General features: G+C 42.2%; 1 protein-coding gene across 1 annotated transcript in view; it reads left to right on the top strand.

Moving 5' to 3' along the window:
- Positions 1-16,208, top strand: part of PRKCE (protein kinase C epsilon) — a 406,295-nt gene extending 390,087 nt beyond the window's left edge. Inside the window, exon 15 of the mRNA XM_066624640.1 lies at positions 8,536-16,208. Coding sequence (XP_066480737.1) covers positions 8,536-8,688 — 153 coding nt within the window. The 3' untranslated portion in view covers positions 8,689-16,208. The remainder of the gene's footprint in view (positions 1-8,535) is intronic.
- Positions 16,209-18,568: the final 2,360 nt, after the last annotated feature.

Raw genomic sequence — 18,568 nt, forward strand, 5'->3', positions numbered from 1 at the left:
AAGCATTGTAGACTTTGTGAGAGAAAGGAAGGTGGCACACTAAAGCACAAACTACTGTTTTAGACCAAAGGGGGAAAATACAGCAAAGTGATACAAGAAAAGAAAAAGCTCACAGGGATGAATGCAAATCATGTGAACAGAGAAAAAAGGAAGAGATACAAAATTGTATCAAGAATAAATATTAAGTATAGGTTGGGCATCCCTTATCCAAAGTGCTTGGGATCAGAAGCGTTTGGGATTTTGAATGTTTCCATATTTTGAAATACTTGCATATACATAATGAGAGATTTTGGGGATCAGACCCAAGTCTAAACACAAAACTTATTTGTTTCATATGCCCATTACATACATAGTCTGAAGGTAATGTTACACAATATTTTTAATAATTTTGTGCATGAAACAAGGTTTGTGCATGAATCATAGTTTGTGGTTTTATTTCTTTAGGCAAAAAGATGTTGGTGTGATAGAATGTTCCATATTTCAGAATATTCCGTATTTCGGAATACGAGATAAAGGGTACTCAACCTGTATTGTATACCCACAAAAAGAAAAGGGGAAAGTAAGAAACTGTCAGTTAAAAAATCGTATACAGTGGGACCTCGGTATCCACTGGAGTTTGGTTCTTGGACTCCTTGCTGATACCAAAAAATGCAGGTACACAAGTCCCTATATTAAAAGGGCATAGTACTGTGTTTGTACATACAGCCTTATGACATGTTTGTGACCCTCTGAGCTGGAGCAAGGATGGCCACGCTGGCTCAAGGGCAAGTTAGGATTTCACTGTTCATTGTCTTCACACAATCAGCAGACTTCTGGGATCGACAATGTAAAACTGAATCAAAAATGTATCATAAAAAAAGTCTTCATGCATACTTATATCCTGGCAGAGGAGCAGACAAATAGAAGGAAAAGGTTGGCACCCTTTCTTTTTTATTGGTGTAATATCCTCAAAGAATCCCGTAGTATATGGGGGGGGGGGGAGTTTGACAGCCCCTGAAGCCAGCATTGCAAATCAAGATGATACCAGGAATGTAGTTTGCTGGACACAGGGCACATGTTGACATGAAGGAACAGAACAGAATTTCAGAAATATATTCCACTAATTACTGAAAACTATTGAAATTATTGAAACTATTGAAATTACTGAAACAAAACTTTATTTGCCTTAGTACATCCACACTTCAAGGACACTTGTGAGTACTGACAAAACTGACCATGTGAATTGGCCTCATTTGTATAGGCTAATCAAGTATGTAACATCAACATAGCTGTTGGAAATATTACTCATCCTGAACCTGGGCAGCAGTGTAGACTGTACATTTCAGGGCGCAATCCTAACCCCTTGTGTCAGTGCTTTCCAGCACTGGCATAGCAGTGCCAATGGGACATGTGCTGCACCATGCAGTTGGGTGTCACTCACGGAGGCCTCCTCAAAGTAAGGGAATGTTTGTTCCCTTACCTCAGAGCTGCATTGCCCTTATGTCAGTGCTGGAAAGCACTGACATAAGGGGTTAGGATTGCGCCCGAACTGAATATCTTCTGATGGACACACACCTATCAATGAAAATGGAGCCACCTTTTGTAAATCTCTCCTTCAGATTCAGTGAAGCTTACAGTTATTTTCAATACCATACAAAGAAATGTTCTTATATTTGGTGTATCATACTATTATTACTTTAACCTGCCAATATACTAGGTATCACACACACACACACACACACACACACACACACACAAGTGCTAAAAGTTCACAAGTTCCATCAGTGTAAGGCCCAGATAAGATTGGGCTGTAAATGTGTAAGATTCTGGGCATTTTCCCAGCTAATAGAAAGAAGAAAGTGACCATATTTATATGTGAAATGTGCATACTGATCAATATGATTTTTAAAATTTGACTGTGATGTTGTGAACATCAGACACTGCTGCTGGAAGTTAGATTTGGAAACATGAAAGCAATCAGGCCTGTGCAACTGATCACAGCATTGTTAAGCTTGAAGAAAATGCCAAGAACATTATGTGTCAGTAGAGCCAGAGAATTATGCTCTAAACATGCAGTGGTATAATATATTACAGTAAATGCAGTTGTAAATTAAGGTTACACCCTGCCCGTGTTTTTGTGGTGTTCAGCATCCTATATGTTTCATAGTTCCTGAAATTTATCTTCTTACAATCTTGCAGAAACTCCATGGCTGCTGCACCTTTAAAATCACCCTTGTCCTTGGATTAAGTATGAGTGCAACACCCATAAGATCAGAATGTTAAGATAATGATGCTAAGAACCAGTAGAAATGCAGCTGGACCTGTTTGTGTTCAGCCGATGGGCCCCTACAAAGGGCTTCAAAACAAATCACTTGCAAAGGAAAAGGAGGGACAGTCTCCAGCAAAAGGTTCTCAGGTGTACATTTTAAATAGGTAATGGCTATGTTGCTACACTTGGTTTCTAAATGATTAGCTTTTGCTCATGCCCACAAGTTTCATTTTTAGCTGGGCAGCCTGATTCATCAGAGGTCCCTCAGCAGATTTTTCAATGTTGATTCTGGCACAAGGCTGACATGGGCTCAAGGGATACAGCTTGTGGCAACCACCAATTCTGTTGTGGTTATCAACAGCCCCCCATCCCAGATTAAGAAATTCACTCCCACCATGCTTTTCTCTCTCTCTTAATCCCTTGTCTCCCTCTGTTTTACGTACTAGTTGCTCTCAACCCCAACTAAGGGTGCAATCCTAACCAACTTTCCAGCACTGATTAGCCGCAATGCAGCCCCCAAGGTAAGGCAACAAACATGCCTTAGCTTGAGGAGGCCCCTTTGACTACCTCCCCACTGCAGGATGCAGTGCACACCTCATTGGCACAGCTATGTCAGTGCTGGAAAGTTGGATAGGATTGCACCCTAGGTTGAATTTATTTTGTTTCCAGTAAAATGCATATTTATTGGAATGGGGAAGGCAGGCTATAAATATGTTTAATGAATTATAGGCCAATCCTGAGCTGCCCCAGCACGTGAGGCTGTCGGCTACTGCAGCATCCAACTCAGCTAGGCAGCCCACAACAGCTCCTCAGGGGAAGGGGACATTTGTCCCCTTCCCCTGGTAAGGGAAGTAGCCCTGCAATGGGGTTACTTGATTCTGTGGTGGCACAGAATCAAGGAGTCCCGCGTCAGGCCATGCAGCCCGACACGGGTCTCTGGATCCAGCGGAGATGAGCACTGTTCTGCATCCTCCCACCTCACTCACTCCCCCCACCTTCCTCGGCCCGCCTCCATCTCCCCCCACTCTGGTAAGCTTCCCCCTGCCTCTCCCCACACCCCACTCACCTGTCTGCAGTCTGGATGAACACTGGGTGGCAGAATGCAGGCTCAGCACCAGAGCTGGCCCAACACGGGCTTGCGCTGGGCTAGCTCTGACACTAGGCCCATGGTAAAGCAGGCAAACGTGCTTTGTGGCACATTTGCAATAGTGTGCGCTGGTGGTTAAGCTGGCACGCCAGGCTCTGGATTGGGCCCTTAGTTGATAATAAGCAGTGTTAACAGTATGGAAGCCAACAGACAAATTAATAGTGCACGCATCCAAATGTTCAGCATGTACACAGATCTTCCGTTTGTATGGCAAACATACGCAGGTGAGCATGACCTATTCATCCCATATTATGTGATATGAATGTAACTGGCACCCACAACCTCTTCTCTAATTAGAAAGGCCACTTCAGGAGGGGGTGTCTGCACATGGAGCGGCAGCAGGTGTACTTAGCCCTTTCCCCACTTGCTGTTTCCCCACTCCAATTTTCCTTTCCATGCAACCTTTCGCCCCACAAGGTTTCAGATGAATGCTTGCTCCCACTCAAAGGTCCACTGGGTCACATGTGTTTCTATGGTGAATAGGTCATACTCAGATGACTCATTTGTCATGCATGCAAGCTAACACAATTTGACTGACACCGAGTATCTTGTGACAGGAAAAGGAGCCACCTGGAAACAAAGCCATGTGCACTGATCTTCGTTTATGACTATACTGAATACATCAAACACCCACATATGAGATCCATATTGTCCTCCTAGGAGCATTTCCTATATCACTCCATCCTATTCCATCTCTTTTCTCCCATTTCCCTGTATCTCTCTGTCAATCTCTCTCTTATCCTGAATAACCACAGAGCTCCTGCCTTTGTTTCTTATCTTCAGCTTTCTACTCTGCTCCTTGAATCTGATGTCAATTTTCTCCATTCTGCATAAAGTAAAAAAGTAAACTAAATGCATATAGGATGACACACAGTCCAGTCCTATCCCCCACCACATTATAGGAAGCAGCCACGCCAACAGAGCACTTGCTGCATGCTGGGGTGGGTGTGGGGAGGGGGGGAAATGACCAGAAGGCCAATCAGAGTTAAGTAAAAATAACTTTTACTTACTTCTGGATAAGCCTCCTGGCTACCTATAGATCTCCTCGGACCCACACTGGCTCTGTAATGTAGTATGAGGAGAGGAAAGGGGCAGGACAAACGAAACCTTTTAAGACAGGATGTTGGGAGATACCCTGTTGCAAAAGGCCCATAGGATTGCTAAAAGCCACAAAAGCCTCAAATGTACAATGTGGCTTTTTGACAGGATCATTCTGAGCTCACAAGCCATCTTCTGCAAAATGTGCCCTGCTTCCAGAGAGAAATCGCCATGCTGCCCAGCGACTCTCTTCTTGCCTGGATTTCTTCATGAAAGCCATTTTTTTTGGCTTTGCATTGATACGCTTCTGCTTTATTGTACAAATGCTTAAAAATAAAATATCCAGTCAACCTGGCTAAGGGCCCAGCGCCGGTGCTCAGTGTTGCAAACAGGCTGTAAGGCATGCCAAATGCCGCCTCGAGCTCCAGGTGAGCACCCTGGTGGCAGAACGGTAAGTCAGGGTGGAGGGGGGTGTTCCAAGACGGGGTGGGGGTGGGAGCAGGGCAGGAATGGGCGGAGATGGCAGCATGCCCTACCGCCCTATTCTAACCTCCTCCCAGCCCAGGAGACCCAACACAGCTCAGTTGCGGGTGCAAATCCAAAGAGATCCATCAGGGCTGTTTGGGTCTTGCATAGGGTAAGGGAGCATAAACCTGAGTAGACCTGGTGCTGCTTCCTAGCCCCATGGGATGCAGCAGTCACCATTTTGGCGCCGCTACAGCCCTGGATGCTGGAAAGCATGGGATTGGGCTGTAAGGTCATAGCACTCCAGCTGCTATGTCGTCCTGGAGCATGTGATGCTGAACTGAATTCTTGACTGTTCCTCACCCACAGTTGGGAGTTGAGGCTGGATTGTTGTGGTCCCGTCCCCCCCCAATAACAGACCTTGTCAGATACGACAAAAAACTGAGAATCTCCAGCCCCCTTTCTGATCCCTAGAAGTTGTGGATAGAGTGGCATCTCTCTCTTGTATTTAGCCGTGGGAGAGCAGCCACCCCTGTTCATCCATGCATGGTGTCCCATAGGTTTTAGACTGAGAGGACAAGGAACCATCTTTGCATTCCTTTACTATGTTGGACCGGCTTTGAGAAGTGTTGTTTATAAATATTCTTCATTACTTTGCCTGACCGTAACGAACAGGCTGGTGCTGTAATTGCAATCAGAAACGTCGGGGGAAAAATGGCTACAAACTAGGTGTTTAAAAAGATAGGTGTATAACAGGGAAAACACTGAAGTGCAAGAGTTTGATAGCAACGTAATCTGGATTCTCTGTAACAACTGAGTGAACAAATGATGTCACTGCCAGGGCAAACAGCTAGTGTGGAAACACATTGAATTCCATACTGTACCTTGAGCAGCATTCTTAATTCACTGTTCCCACATCAAAATTTCTTTTCAGCCACTAAGAGGCAGTGAAGCCCTCTTTTCTCTTCTGACAGGTGCTGCAGAAGTAGTAGGTAGTAGAGACCAATTAACAGCAGGGGATCTGTGGTTTATTTGGAAGAGCCACTGACACTGTTTTAGCATTGCCAATTACCCAGGACAAATTCTGACCTGCTCCTGTGCCTTTAACAGCAGCTCGAACTGCAAAATTCAGCAGCAGTTGTCTGTCACAGCAGCGAGATAAGCATTATCACCTTCTCACAGCTACAGAGCAAGCTGTTGTTAGGAGGAAGGGGCAAAAAGATAGACATTGCCAACCCAACGTATACATTATTCTAAATTGTGCACATGAGATGCATGTGTGAGAGTGGCTTGTGTCACTCTCAACAAGCTTTTGGGACATTCATGCCAAAGCAAATTCGTCTAGCTGCCTCACAGAGGAATGTATCATTCTTGTATTGCAGGCAAATTTTTGTTAGGGAAATTTATTTTTAATTCATTTTTGGGCCCAATTTCATTTCAGCTGTAGCAATTACATTCCCCTGCTTCAGCATTTCCCTATTAACATTTTCATGTTATCCTCTCTTCTAATGTGGCAGGGGAAGAGTTTGTAAGTAGGTCTAGGGACTAAAGTTCCCCCCATTGTAGCCCTGGGTTTGCCAATTCATACTAGCCTACAAAATGATTGCTTCCATATGATATTATAATAAGGATGTATCAGATGTGTAACTATGAATAGAACAAGAGACAGACCAATAGTATTGGGCAGCATTCACTAGTTTCTTTTTTTATTATTCATTTTTTATTGTTTTTCCACAAACAAATAAGCATTCACTAGTTTCTGACCAAATATATTAAAGATAACTGGTGAGTTTGTGTGTGGGGAGGGGTTGAGATCTAGATTCACAATGTGTTTTTTAAAGGAGCCTAGGAAAAAGACCCAACCGAAAAGAGAATCTGTGGGAAAACCAGACACACAGCCCAATCCTATGCACATCTACTCAGAAGTAAGTCCTATTAGATTCAATGGGGCTTGCTCCCAGGAAAATGTGGCTAGGATTGGGCTGACAGTCATTAATATACTTCTGGATCACTGGTGAGGTAAGCAGGGAGAGTTGCAGAAGTCACTTTAGATAGGGGAAGAGTTAAGCAGGTATTTGCCTTCCTTCTGGATAAGTTGATTATGTTCTTCTGTTCTTTCCTAGGGGTGCTTTGCTTGGGAGGAGAGCTCACTGCAATTTTGTTGCTTTCAGTAGCAATATAATGGGGAGTTCGTTCATGGCTGGAATGCGGTGTGTAGCTATGGTGAATTCCAACTGCATCTCAGTTGTATGTGCCAACCTTCATTCTTGGAATCCACTAAAACATCCCAGTGAGACCATGGGTCCCTGGCAGCCTCTACCTGACAAAGGAATGGTGATTAAGGGCTTGCTATCACAATAGTGCCATGCTCCTGTTCCGGTCCCAGGTCTCTGCCATTTACAAAGGCAGGGAACGGAGAGAAGAAGGACCTCTCTATGCTGGCAGTTGCCATTCTCCACTTCCTCCCTCTCTTCTCTGCCCTCTCTGCCATTTCAAAAGGCAAGGAGTGGGAAATAGTAGAAGGATGGATGTAGTGGCAGCAGGTAGAGGAACAGGTAAGCTGGATGATCCAGGGCTTGTGGGAGCAATGGCAGTAGGCGATCCACGGGCCTGTGGAGAGAAAAAAAATGTTATAATGCACTTTGTACAAAGCAGGAGGTGTGGCCAGATCTTGGTTCCTTGCACCAGGGCAATGTGAGCTGAGTTTTCAGAGAAAGGTTTCTCCAGGGTAGTTGCAAACTTGGAAAAGAAACAGGAAGCATTTCGCAGTTGATGCAGTTGTAATCCCAGGAATTTGGATCTACAGTTCCTGATTTTGTCCAGTAATTTATATTGGCCCTTCTCCGCTGTGCTGACTTTGCAAGCATGTGACGGTCAAACAAACTTTGATACTTAATGCATCAGTGTGTGGCTACAGGCTTAGGTCTGCCTGTGTATAGTAGCTGCCTGAGGCTGCAGTTGGGATTGGGCCCATAGTTCAGAGGTAGAGGATGTTGAATTCTCTCCATGATTTTTCCCACTGAAAATCACCAGTACCACACAGCAATTTAAGTGCCATTTGCTACCTTGTTATGGTTACACTATCACTTTGTTAAGACTGTTTTCAGAAGGAAGGCAATATCTGGGGTGCAGGTGTCGGGCAGGTCAGGAAACTGGTGATCACAGTATCAACATCACTGTGGCTAAGAGGGGCTGCATTCTCCGCCTATCTTTCTGTTCATGCCAAGTCTGTAGCCAACCTGTGACATTTACAGGCAAGGTACATTCGACCTCATGCTTTCCTTGCCAGGATGACTGCTTCCTGAAATATACAGTGGCTATCCCTGCTGTATATCATAATTCCAGCTATCTGCTGTGTCATTGTGTTGTTCTCAACTTCTCTCTCAGAGGCCAACCAATTTACCTAAACCATTCTTTGCTTTTGTGATCTCGCTTGTTCATCTTCGTTATCCCCTGTATGAAGTAGCTTCTCTTTATATCATTTCAGAAAACTCTGCTTTTATTTCAGAAGCAAAACAAAACAAACCAAAAACCACTCCACACCACTCAAAAAAGCTACTGTTTTGTTGGGGGGGGGGGGGGCTTGATAGCAAAAAACAGCTTCTCAGCCATAATCTTCTACTTTCTTTTTCCTCAGAAAACCAAAAGGGATGTAAATAACTTTGATCAAGACTTTACTCGAGAAGACCCGGTATTAACGCCAGTGGATGAGACCATTATAAAGCAAATCAACCAAGAAGAATTTAAAGGCTTCTCGTATTTTGGAGAAGAGCTGCTGCCATCCAATTAGGACCGCCCAGCTTACTGACACTGCAAAGCGTGGCCCTAAAGAGGTCCTCCAGTTAGATGATCAAGAACTACTTCTCTGACCATGAGCCCATTCCCCTTCACTTTAGACTATATATAAATATATATATATATATATATATTGTTACTTTTCTTTCATTTTTGATCTGGAGGCACTCCTAATTTCTGTCTCACAAAGCAATGCAAGATATTTTGTTTCGGAAACTGTCAAGGTAACACAGTGCTGCTGTTTATTGCTTCTTCTTCCATTTGGGATCGTTCTTTTATTCCCAGGAAGACTGTGACTTGCTGCTTTAAAAAAAAAATACAGGCACCTCCAAAATGAATTCCAACTATTGTTTTTGAGGTGAAAAAAATTTACAAGAAGGTATGTTTTCTGGTCATTTTTCCCATGGAAAATTGGGCTGAAGAGCATGCCTCTTGCAAGTTAAGATGTTTGAAAATGAACAGTTTTTCAAGATATAATAATCATCCCATCACGTAGTGTCACGTGTCAAGCCCTTGTACTATGCGTAAACTGAGGCAGAGCGAAGAGGAGTCACCTCATGATGTCTTTCTCCACCTCAGGCATGATTCTATAGATCAGCCATAAATCCCGACTGTGCCAGGACAGGGTAGGAAAACATGGTGATATGTCAGTATTGCAGGGACATTGTGACAGCACTAAGTGCAAACCTAAAATCAATGGGAGTTTTGCCATTGATTTCAGCAGGATGTTGATCACACCTGTTCAAGGCAGATGCCCCAGTGCAGATGTGTAGTATTAGTGAACCATACTTCTTCAAATGGAGATTTTATACTCACATTTAAAAAAAATGAACAACAGCCCTTTGAAATAAGGCATGGGTGAAAGGAAGACAGAGTTTAACTCTTTCTCCAGTGGCTATATGCCCACTCAAAACCATCACCATCCATGATGATGGATGCCCTATCAGGATTCCAGATCCATGAGTAAGCAACTGGGGAGCAGTTTAGAGTGGAAAAATGGCTGATGAGAGAAAGGGTTCAGCAGTCCCATCACTCTTCTCTCAAATCCCATAAGATCATAAGAACAGCCCCACTGGTTCAGGCCATAGGCCTATCTAGTTCAGCTTCCTGCATCTCACAGTGGCCCACCAAATGCCCCAGGGAGCACACCAGATAACAAGAGACCTGCATCCTGGTGCCCTCCCTTGAGCCTCCTAGCTTCCCAGATCTGCTTTTCATTTTTTTTCAATGACGCTTTATTACATGCACCTGCAGTTTGTCTCCCTTGGTTCATTTGAAACAATTGGGACTTGCTTCCTATCGACTATGTTTAGAGTTCTGGTGTCAAAAGATTTCATGTAGATACAGAAAATATGCACTTAAGTGTTTAGGATCAAGGTCCCATTCTTTCAGTGAGCACTGTAATGCATTTATGTTTGATGCCTAGGTGCAAAATTCACTGTTGAATTATATTATTATTTAAACCACTCAGCTTAGGATGAAACACTAGGATTTGATTCTGGTATCTGAGCATCGCTGTGCCTAACACAACTGCTACATGTTGGCCACATTAATACCAACCAACGGTGGCTTTCACTGCATCAGAAACATTTGGCGTTCAGGAGAGTTGGAGAAACTCACCTGATCTTACCATGGCAAATTAGTGCACGCAAAAAGTTCACTACCCAGAGACCACCTTCTTAGAAAGCTATTCAAGGCAGCCTCCAAGAGGAGACCACTGTATCACTGTGTGCTGGTCCCAGTCAAACTTAAATGAAGTAAAGTCCAAGAACTTCATTGTAATTGACGTATTGGTCATAGCATTAACTGGAATACATGCATAGGCCGAAGGAGTGTAAGCAGCTTATTCAAAGCTGGAAAAAGATTCAGAGAGACTGTCTTCTTAACAGGTTCTTAAAGGATCATAAAACAGCACACAGTCCAACTGTGAGAAAATGAGACATTTCTGTATTGGATTCAGCTGTAGATCATTGCTCCACTGCAAAACCAAAGATATATTCAGGGGCACACACAGAATGTCTACATTCATAGGTATTCCTCATTCAAAGGAAGGGGAAGATTTGCACATGAAAACAGAAGTCCCTCATTTGTATTTGAGTCTCCATGCCTATGAGGGATTGTTGGACTGAGGTGTGCGTATACCAGCTGAGGTACTTGCAGAGGGTGGATTCCTTCTCTTCTTAGATATCAAATGCATCTGAGTCCAATATTTGGTGTAGGGTTTTTGAGGAAGATTCCATATAGAGGATTTCATTAATGCTGCATTTCAGTTCAGTGCTTTGACTGTCTTGGGCAAGGCTTAGACTGGAGGTGCATCCTAAGCAGAAACCAATGCATCTTTTTCTTGTTTTAGTTCTGCATAATTAAGCTGGGCAGCTGTTAAGAGGATTTAGTTCATGAATTCCCAGAAATTACATGACTTCTGCTGCAATCCTACCTTCCCTTACCTGGGAGGAAGCTCCATTGACTATAATGGGACTTACTCCTGAATAGACATGCACAGGATTGGGCTCAGTGCAAAGGAGGCTGCAGAGAGATTGTTCCCCCTTTGTTAATTTTGTTAGGAACCTAGTTGAAGGTGCAATAATGATAAGTGCCTCACAGGCTGAGCAAAACTACATAGTTATACTAAAATTTTCAATGCAGTTATGGAAGTGGGTAGAAATGTGTTTTAGGATCTCCATGAAGCTACATTCATGGACAATAAATCTGATCTTTGGACACTTCACCCCCTGAATATATGCAATTGAGGAGAATCTCTCTGCCTTCTCTGTCTCCCCCCCTACCGGTTGCAGCCATGCTTACAGTCAAACAGCCGCTATCCCACACATAACTGAATGGAGTGGATGGGTTAGTACAATATTCCCCAAAATATTTATCCCCCAAGTTACCAAAATACATAAAAACTGCAATGATCTGCAAGGCTGATTGTGAGGTTAAAGTATATTAGAAAATTGGCTTACCAGACTGACTGCCCAATCCTGTTTCCTGCCACTTGATGCTGATGCAGCTGTGCTGGTGGAATGCATGCTGCATCCAATGTGAGGGGATTGATAGATCAGCTAGCAGGAGGTAAGTAAAAATATTTAATTACCCAGTTGCCCATTTTGCTGGCATATTGTCCAAGGAGAAAAAAGGAGCAAAGTGGCTTAGGAAAGAGGGGTTAAGGTCTGGCACACAGTGCTACTGCTGAGGCCCACCCACTCCCGCCCCTGATCCTCCCTGAAACTCATCTGCCCTCCCCCTCCCTGCCCACGACACATCCCTGCCACCAGCTTATCTCTGGATAAGTTGGAGGTCTCTGGGGCCACTGCTTCATGTGCCATGCTGTTGCCCGTTGCAGCAGCTGCCTGGAAGTACAACAGCAGCCCAGCTTTAGTCCTGCCATAAAGGTCCTTGCTCTGCCAGAATGCTAGTTCAGTTCAAAACTAGTTCAATGCTAGTTTTGGGGCCTCAGTCTTGCCCAGTAAGAAGATCCTTAAAAATTATTTCAGGAAAATACATTTTTATTTAAGAGTACATACATTTTTAAAAAAAAAATAAAATTTAAACACACAACAGATGCTTTACAGACAGGTGATAAAGGGCTAAAGAGTGGACAAATTCTCCAAAAGCCTATATTAGCTTTAATAAAGCCAGATAGGTTTTCTACAAATCTTACAGCTTTTTTGCCATGTACATGCTTCTTTTCCATAGTAAATTATATGAAAGCAGCACCTGAAACATTCGTGTCATTGACGCAATGGCAAGTATGAAAGGGATTTAATTATTTTTTTTGAGATACTATATCATTGAATAGAATTTGAATAATATCCCACTTTGGCTCAAATCCTATCCCGTTTTTCAGAACTGACATAGCTGTACCAGTGGGACATCTGGGGCATTCTGCAGTTGGGTTGCAGTCACTGAGGCCTCCTCAAAGTAAGGGAATGTTTGTTCCCTTACCTCGAAGCTGCATTGCCCTTATGTTGGCGCTGGAAAGTGGGTTTGAATTGCGCCCTTCAATGATTTATTTTTACTTTTAATAGCAGTGTGTTACTTTTGCAGACTTTTACACACACACACAAAAAAAATTGGGCATGATCCACCCTCCTTTGTGCACAGCCTTTTTCCTCCCTCTCCTTTACCGGCTGACCTTTGGCAAGGAATATGCACACTGCAGTGCGCCAGCTATTACCTTCTATAGGAACTCAGATACACACCTGGCATTAGATTCAGGAGGCCATGTGGTACCAGGCGGTGAGGCGTCATGCAGCATGCTGGAGCACTCAGAAGGCTGTGTGAGCCCCTGGAAGGCCCTTTAAACAGTACTGCCTTGGGGAAGGACGAGCGCCAGCCTGGGGGGGGGCGCATTCTGTGGTCATGGCCCTGGACATGACGTCACCCAAGGATACACCTCCCATTTGTACCTCCACTCAGACTCTATGAGTAGTCTGTGCAAATGGTCTTAGGAAGGAGTGGGCTGGTTAGAGCTATCTATGGGAGAGAACTTCCTATAGTTGGTAGTGGCTTGGACATTGTGATACACCTGACACTAACCCAGGGCCAAGGGAAAGAGGGAGGAACAAGGATCACATGATACTGTACTACTGTACTATGGGTCCAGCTGGATCATGCCCAATAGTACTACTGTTATTTTGTTTTTTTTAATATTTAGAAAAATCTGGTATGAAAACTGTGCTATAGGAAGAATATAAAGCCAGGCAAAACCATTCAATATGTGAAAGCATATTGAGAGACTGAAGATTAACATTCAGAAACTGACATTGCTGAGGCTGTAAATGGATTCTATTGTGGAGTCATTAAAATGGTAACTCATGTGGACAATATTAACAAATGTGAAGTTACCGCCTGTAGATATGCTGACAGTGTTATGTACTTATATTTCTGGGAGTAGCCTGTGTTTTTTGTGTACGTGTGTGTGCGTGTGTGTGTTCATGTATTGCTGAGGTTTATATATATAAATATATATATGTATAATTTTCTTTTTTACTGGACTGAGTGAGCAGTTAGGAGAATCCATTTTACTTGTTGCACTTGGATTTCCCAGCTGCACAAAATATATATATACTTGTGACTGGCAGAGTGGCACTCAAGAAGCTTTCTTTTCTTCTTCTTTTTCTTTTTGGGTTTTTGTGTTGTTGTTTTTTGCCTTTTGTACAGGTGAGGATTTTGTATATAGGTGTTAATTGCAAGGCCTGTGGAATTCAATGAATATAGAGGTATCAATTGCTGCATGTTCAGGCGTATTATTAAAAAAAAAATTAGCCTATGAAAGAATAATTATGATAATGTCCATGTGCAATACTCTGTATGTCTATTGGTTCAAATTACTGTCCAAGATCGGTTTTTTCTGTTTGTTTTCTGTTATAAAAGATGTAGACTTATATTAAGCTGTACTAAATCTCCTGTATAGTTCTCTTAAACTCTATATGGAATGATAGAGACAGGGAAAATGAAAGACAGGACCATTATTGACAAAAGCACAGACTATTGGCTTGGAGAGACAGGCCCTCTTCTCATGTTCTCACTGCAGCATGGAAGCTACTGAAGCGAGGCTCTTTTCCTTGCTCAGATAACATGAGAAACTCTGGGCCATTTCAGAGCAGCCCCACACTGGTGGAAATAACGTGCCCCAGTTCCTGGAAGGGGCAACTCTGGTGTGGGGAGCAGCTACAGCATAGACTCCGCCCCCAGGCCTGGAGCTTCCCATGTTTCCAAAGCAGAATGGGAAGGAGCAGTACTACAGCAGCTTCTCTACTACAAAGGTAACTTGAGAAGTTGCCTCAGGTTGTCTTCTCAAATAGATGGATTAAGTTTGTGTCAGTTTTGCATCTGGCTGTTCATAGCCACTTTCAGCAACGATCATATTCAGTTCCATTTTGTGTATTTTTTTAAACTCAGGTGTAACTATATATATATATATATGTATATATACATATACATATATATATACATATGTATGTATTCATATGATGATTTCAAAATATTAAATATGCTATATCATGTCATGTGTTGTCTGGCTTACCGGTGTAATAATGGATCAAAACCTTTAGAATAATTTATCATCATTAAATTTTAAGGGCTAGCAGGGGCAGGGGCAGGGAAGCAAACCCCTAGCTTCTGGGTGGAAGCACAGAGACGTCAAAAAGATTGCATCATCTCATTATTTTATTTTTATTGTAGAACAACAGTATAAAACTGCCCGTTGGGTTTTGTGTGGCAATACCAGCAATGTGTATTTCAGCCACATTTTAGCTTTGGACATCCAGGCAAGAACTGACAATGCTAAGTGGTCTTTTCCAGAGTTGAACTGCAGCTTTGGAGGGAGGACGTGGCCTTCAAAAGCCGCTCATCGACTGGCTAGAATGACAAACTATTATTAGGTGCACTACTGCTTGTATGAAACGACAGGCCTTTATACAAAATGGGTATTCACAATTTTTGTGGAAAGGAATGCATACATCCCACAAAGCTTCTATAGGCAAAACTGGAGTATGTGGCTCCTTCGTTTCTGCCATGGAAATCACTAACAAACATTTGTACTGAAAATGCCCCACCACTTGCATTTATTTCTATAGAAAGTGGAGTCGAAAAATTGACACCTTTGCAAGGGCAGAACTTTTGGCAACAGTCTAGCTAACATTCAGGCTGCTTGGATCCTATTGAAGTCAGTGGGCCCAATTCAGGAAGAGAAAGCCATGCACAGAAGCAGTGCTCAATGGATGCTACCAGTGTAGATGTATACCTCCCACACAACCACATCACAAAGCTCATCTAAGCCAACTGACTGGATGTGTCCTTTGCTAGAAAAATGGATGCATAGTTACATTCAGGTCCCTGAGATGTGCAAGGTGTGACTTTTTGTTCATAGCTACTCATGGATCTGCACCAATAGGATTTAAGCAGCCTAGGACTGCAGCCTTCCTCAATGCATATGAAAATTCCAGTAATGTTCTATTTGGTTTACATTAATAGAGTTATCTGTTACCTTGAACCTTTTTTTAAGCTACTTCTTTAAAATAAACATGCTGTTAAATTTCTTCCTCTCCTGTAAATTTTTTCCCATCCTATTATTTTTTAATTGGTGGAAAGTGTGCAAAATGCCAAACAAACAAACAAAAATTTGGAGAAATGAAGTTTTTTTTCTCTTTCTCTATTTTTTAATGACAAGGTTTAGTGGAGGGAAAAAATGGGTTTTTCATACCATAAAAATAATTCATGCTCCCCAAATAGGCATTTTTTCTGTTCTGAAAGACCTCTTGAAATTATGTGCAGAATAGTTCTGGAAAAATATGAAATGTGTTCAGTTTTACAGGAGGGGGGGAGGTTTTTTTTTATTGTGAGAATTTCTTTGTACAGATTTTTTTCTTACGGTTGTAATTTGAATCTCTTGCCATTCATTAGGGTTATTTCATTGTAGCCATTATTACTGTGCCAAATGTACTGTATTCTAAAGGATGTGAATGTGTATTGTTTCAGAACCTAATAAATACAATGATGTTAAAATCTTAATTTATTTTGACCCTCTGGTGTTTTCAAGTCAGGAATGAAAAGATCCAGGTGGAGACTGAATTTAAAAAACACTTTAAAAAAGAATTATGCACAGAGTACATAAAATGTAGTGTAGTGCAACCGTTAAATCCAAATGGATGGTGCAGAAGAATTGTGTCATTCAGGCAAAAACATCTTAGCTGATTAATCAATTAATTGTTTTGATGTACTGTGCATATGAGTGAAAATTATTCTGAAGGTCAAAAGGCATACAGTAATTTGTTTTCAAATGAGGCAACGATTTGTCACAGCAAGCATTCCTACATTTATGAGTGGTAAGAGGGAATGCCTCTTCCCTCTTACCAAAGAGGGAATGTCTCATTTAATTGGATGGGCACAACAAAGAATGGGAAAAGTTTATACTTTTAAGGAATATCCAGTGATGCCTCGCAAGATGAAATTAATTCGTTCCGCGAGTCGTTTCGTATTGCGAAAATTTCATCTTGCGAAGCGCGGTTTCCCATAGGAATGCATTGAAATTTAATTAATGCGTTCCTATGGGCAAAAAAAGTCAGAACAAAGTCAAATTTGGTTTACAAAGTGTTTATTAAGTGCTCTTTAAAGGCATACATACTTTAAAGGATTTCAAAAATTTCAAGCACAAAACTTCAATGCATCCTGGGTATTAACGGTTGTGCGATTTAAAACAAACCAAAACAAAAAAAAATGCAAAAAAAATCGTCTTGCGAAGCACGGCCATAGAAAAATTCGTCTTGCGAGTCACCAAAAAAATCGCAAAACACTTTCGTCTTGCAAGTTTTTCGTTGCGCGAGGCATCACTGTATTCATATTTATATTACATTTAATATTTATATTACCATGTGTGTATGATTTGCCACTTTGCCCTAAGTAATAGCCCTCAGGGCACAATCAAAAGAACATTAACAGCAACAGTAAAATCTCACAAAAAGGGGAGCAGAAGTTACCAACCAATCAATCTCATCAATACCAGAAATTGGGGGGGGGGGGGCAGAGTCTTAACTGGTATTGAAGTCATGGCTAAAAACCAATGCCCCTTCTCAGCAGAGTTCAAAAGGGAACTCAGAGGGGTGGAGTTTCACAATATACGTGCTGTCCCATGACAATGCCTCTGAAAGGGGGATGACCCAAAAAAGAGCCACTCTCAAAGATCTCATGGGGAGGCAGGGGCTGGCAAACCTTTGAACATATGAAAGAGCTACAGATAAAAGGCGGATCTTAGTACATCAGTCAGGGTTACTTGGCTTGCTTTTGGAAATCGGGGCTGCAAGTATTTTTCATGCATGCGCCTTCTTAGCCTAATAAATCCATATTACGTTTTGAAAAGGTAATACAGAAGCTTCTTCAGGTGAAATCAGTAAGTGGCAGGCTCACAGGTGACACTGCAAAAAATAGAAGGACCCACTGCCAAAACAGATTTATTGAAAGCTCCAAAGATTTTAAGAAAACTTTTCTTTCAGGGCTCAGGAGCCGATGGTACGCTGCAAAAGCAGAAACTCTTGCTGTAGATTGTCATAAAGTACAACAGACCCTCACTTTATAATGGGTTCCCTTTACACTCAAATCACTTTACAATGGACTCTCCATGGTAAAACAAGATTCACTGTTTTTCACTTCACAATTGCCATCAACAGGACCTTGTAGGTGATGGGTAAGCCAATCAGTGATGTGAATGCAGCATTTGGTAGTGTCTCAGCCAAAGCGGTATTTTAACATTGCATATCCAGAGGGAAGGCTATAGCCAATGAGGATGCTGGTGCAAACGCAAGCCTTTTAGGTAGTACCTCTGCAGGAAGCAGCATTTTTGACATCTTGGCTGTATGTATTGAGGGAGGATATAGCCATGTAATTTGCCTTTTATAATTACAACATAGTGTAAACTGATAACCTTTGCCCCTAAACAGCAGAGTAGACACCTTCTGCATCACCTTTCAGAGAAGGAAATAGCTTAGTTCTGTGGCAGAAATGTCAACTTGTGAGGTCTTGGCACAAATTACCCCCCCCCCCCACAAATGTAATGGTGTTCACATTGCAATATTTTCACAATGGTGTCTCCAGAACAGAATATTGTTGTAAAATGAGGGTCCACTGGTAAAATACCCTTCTGCACGCAGGCAATGGCAGGCCAGTGAAAGGCATGTGTTCAGAAAGACAAGCTTTCTCAAAACACTTTTAGACTCTGGATCATTGTCTGTATCTGTCTATTAGTCTAAAGAAGGGTGATAATTCCTATTGTATGAAACTCAGATGTTCCAGGAGACATAATTCTCAAAGACCTCTGGCATATTGATGCCATGATGGGAAAGGAGTTTGGAGGTCTTTGAACTATGCTATTGATGCAA

Source organism: Tiliqua scincoides, chromosome 1, assembly GCF_035046505.1.
Source record: "Tiliqua scincoides isolate rTilSci1 chromosome 1, rTilSci1.hap2, whole genome shotgun sequence".
NCBI classification, from domain to species: Eukaryota; Metazoa; Chordata; class Lepidosauria; order Squamata; family Scincidae; genus Tiliqua; species Tiliqua scincoides.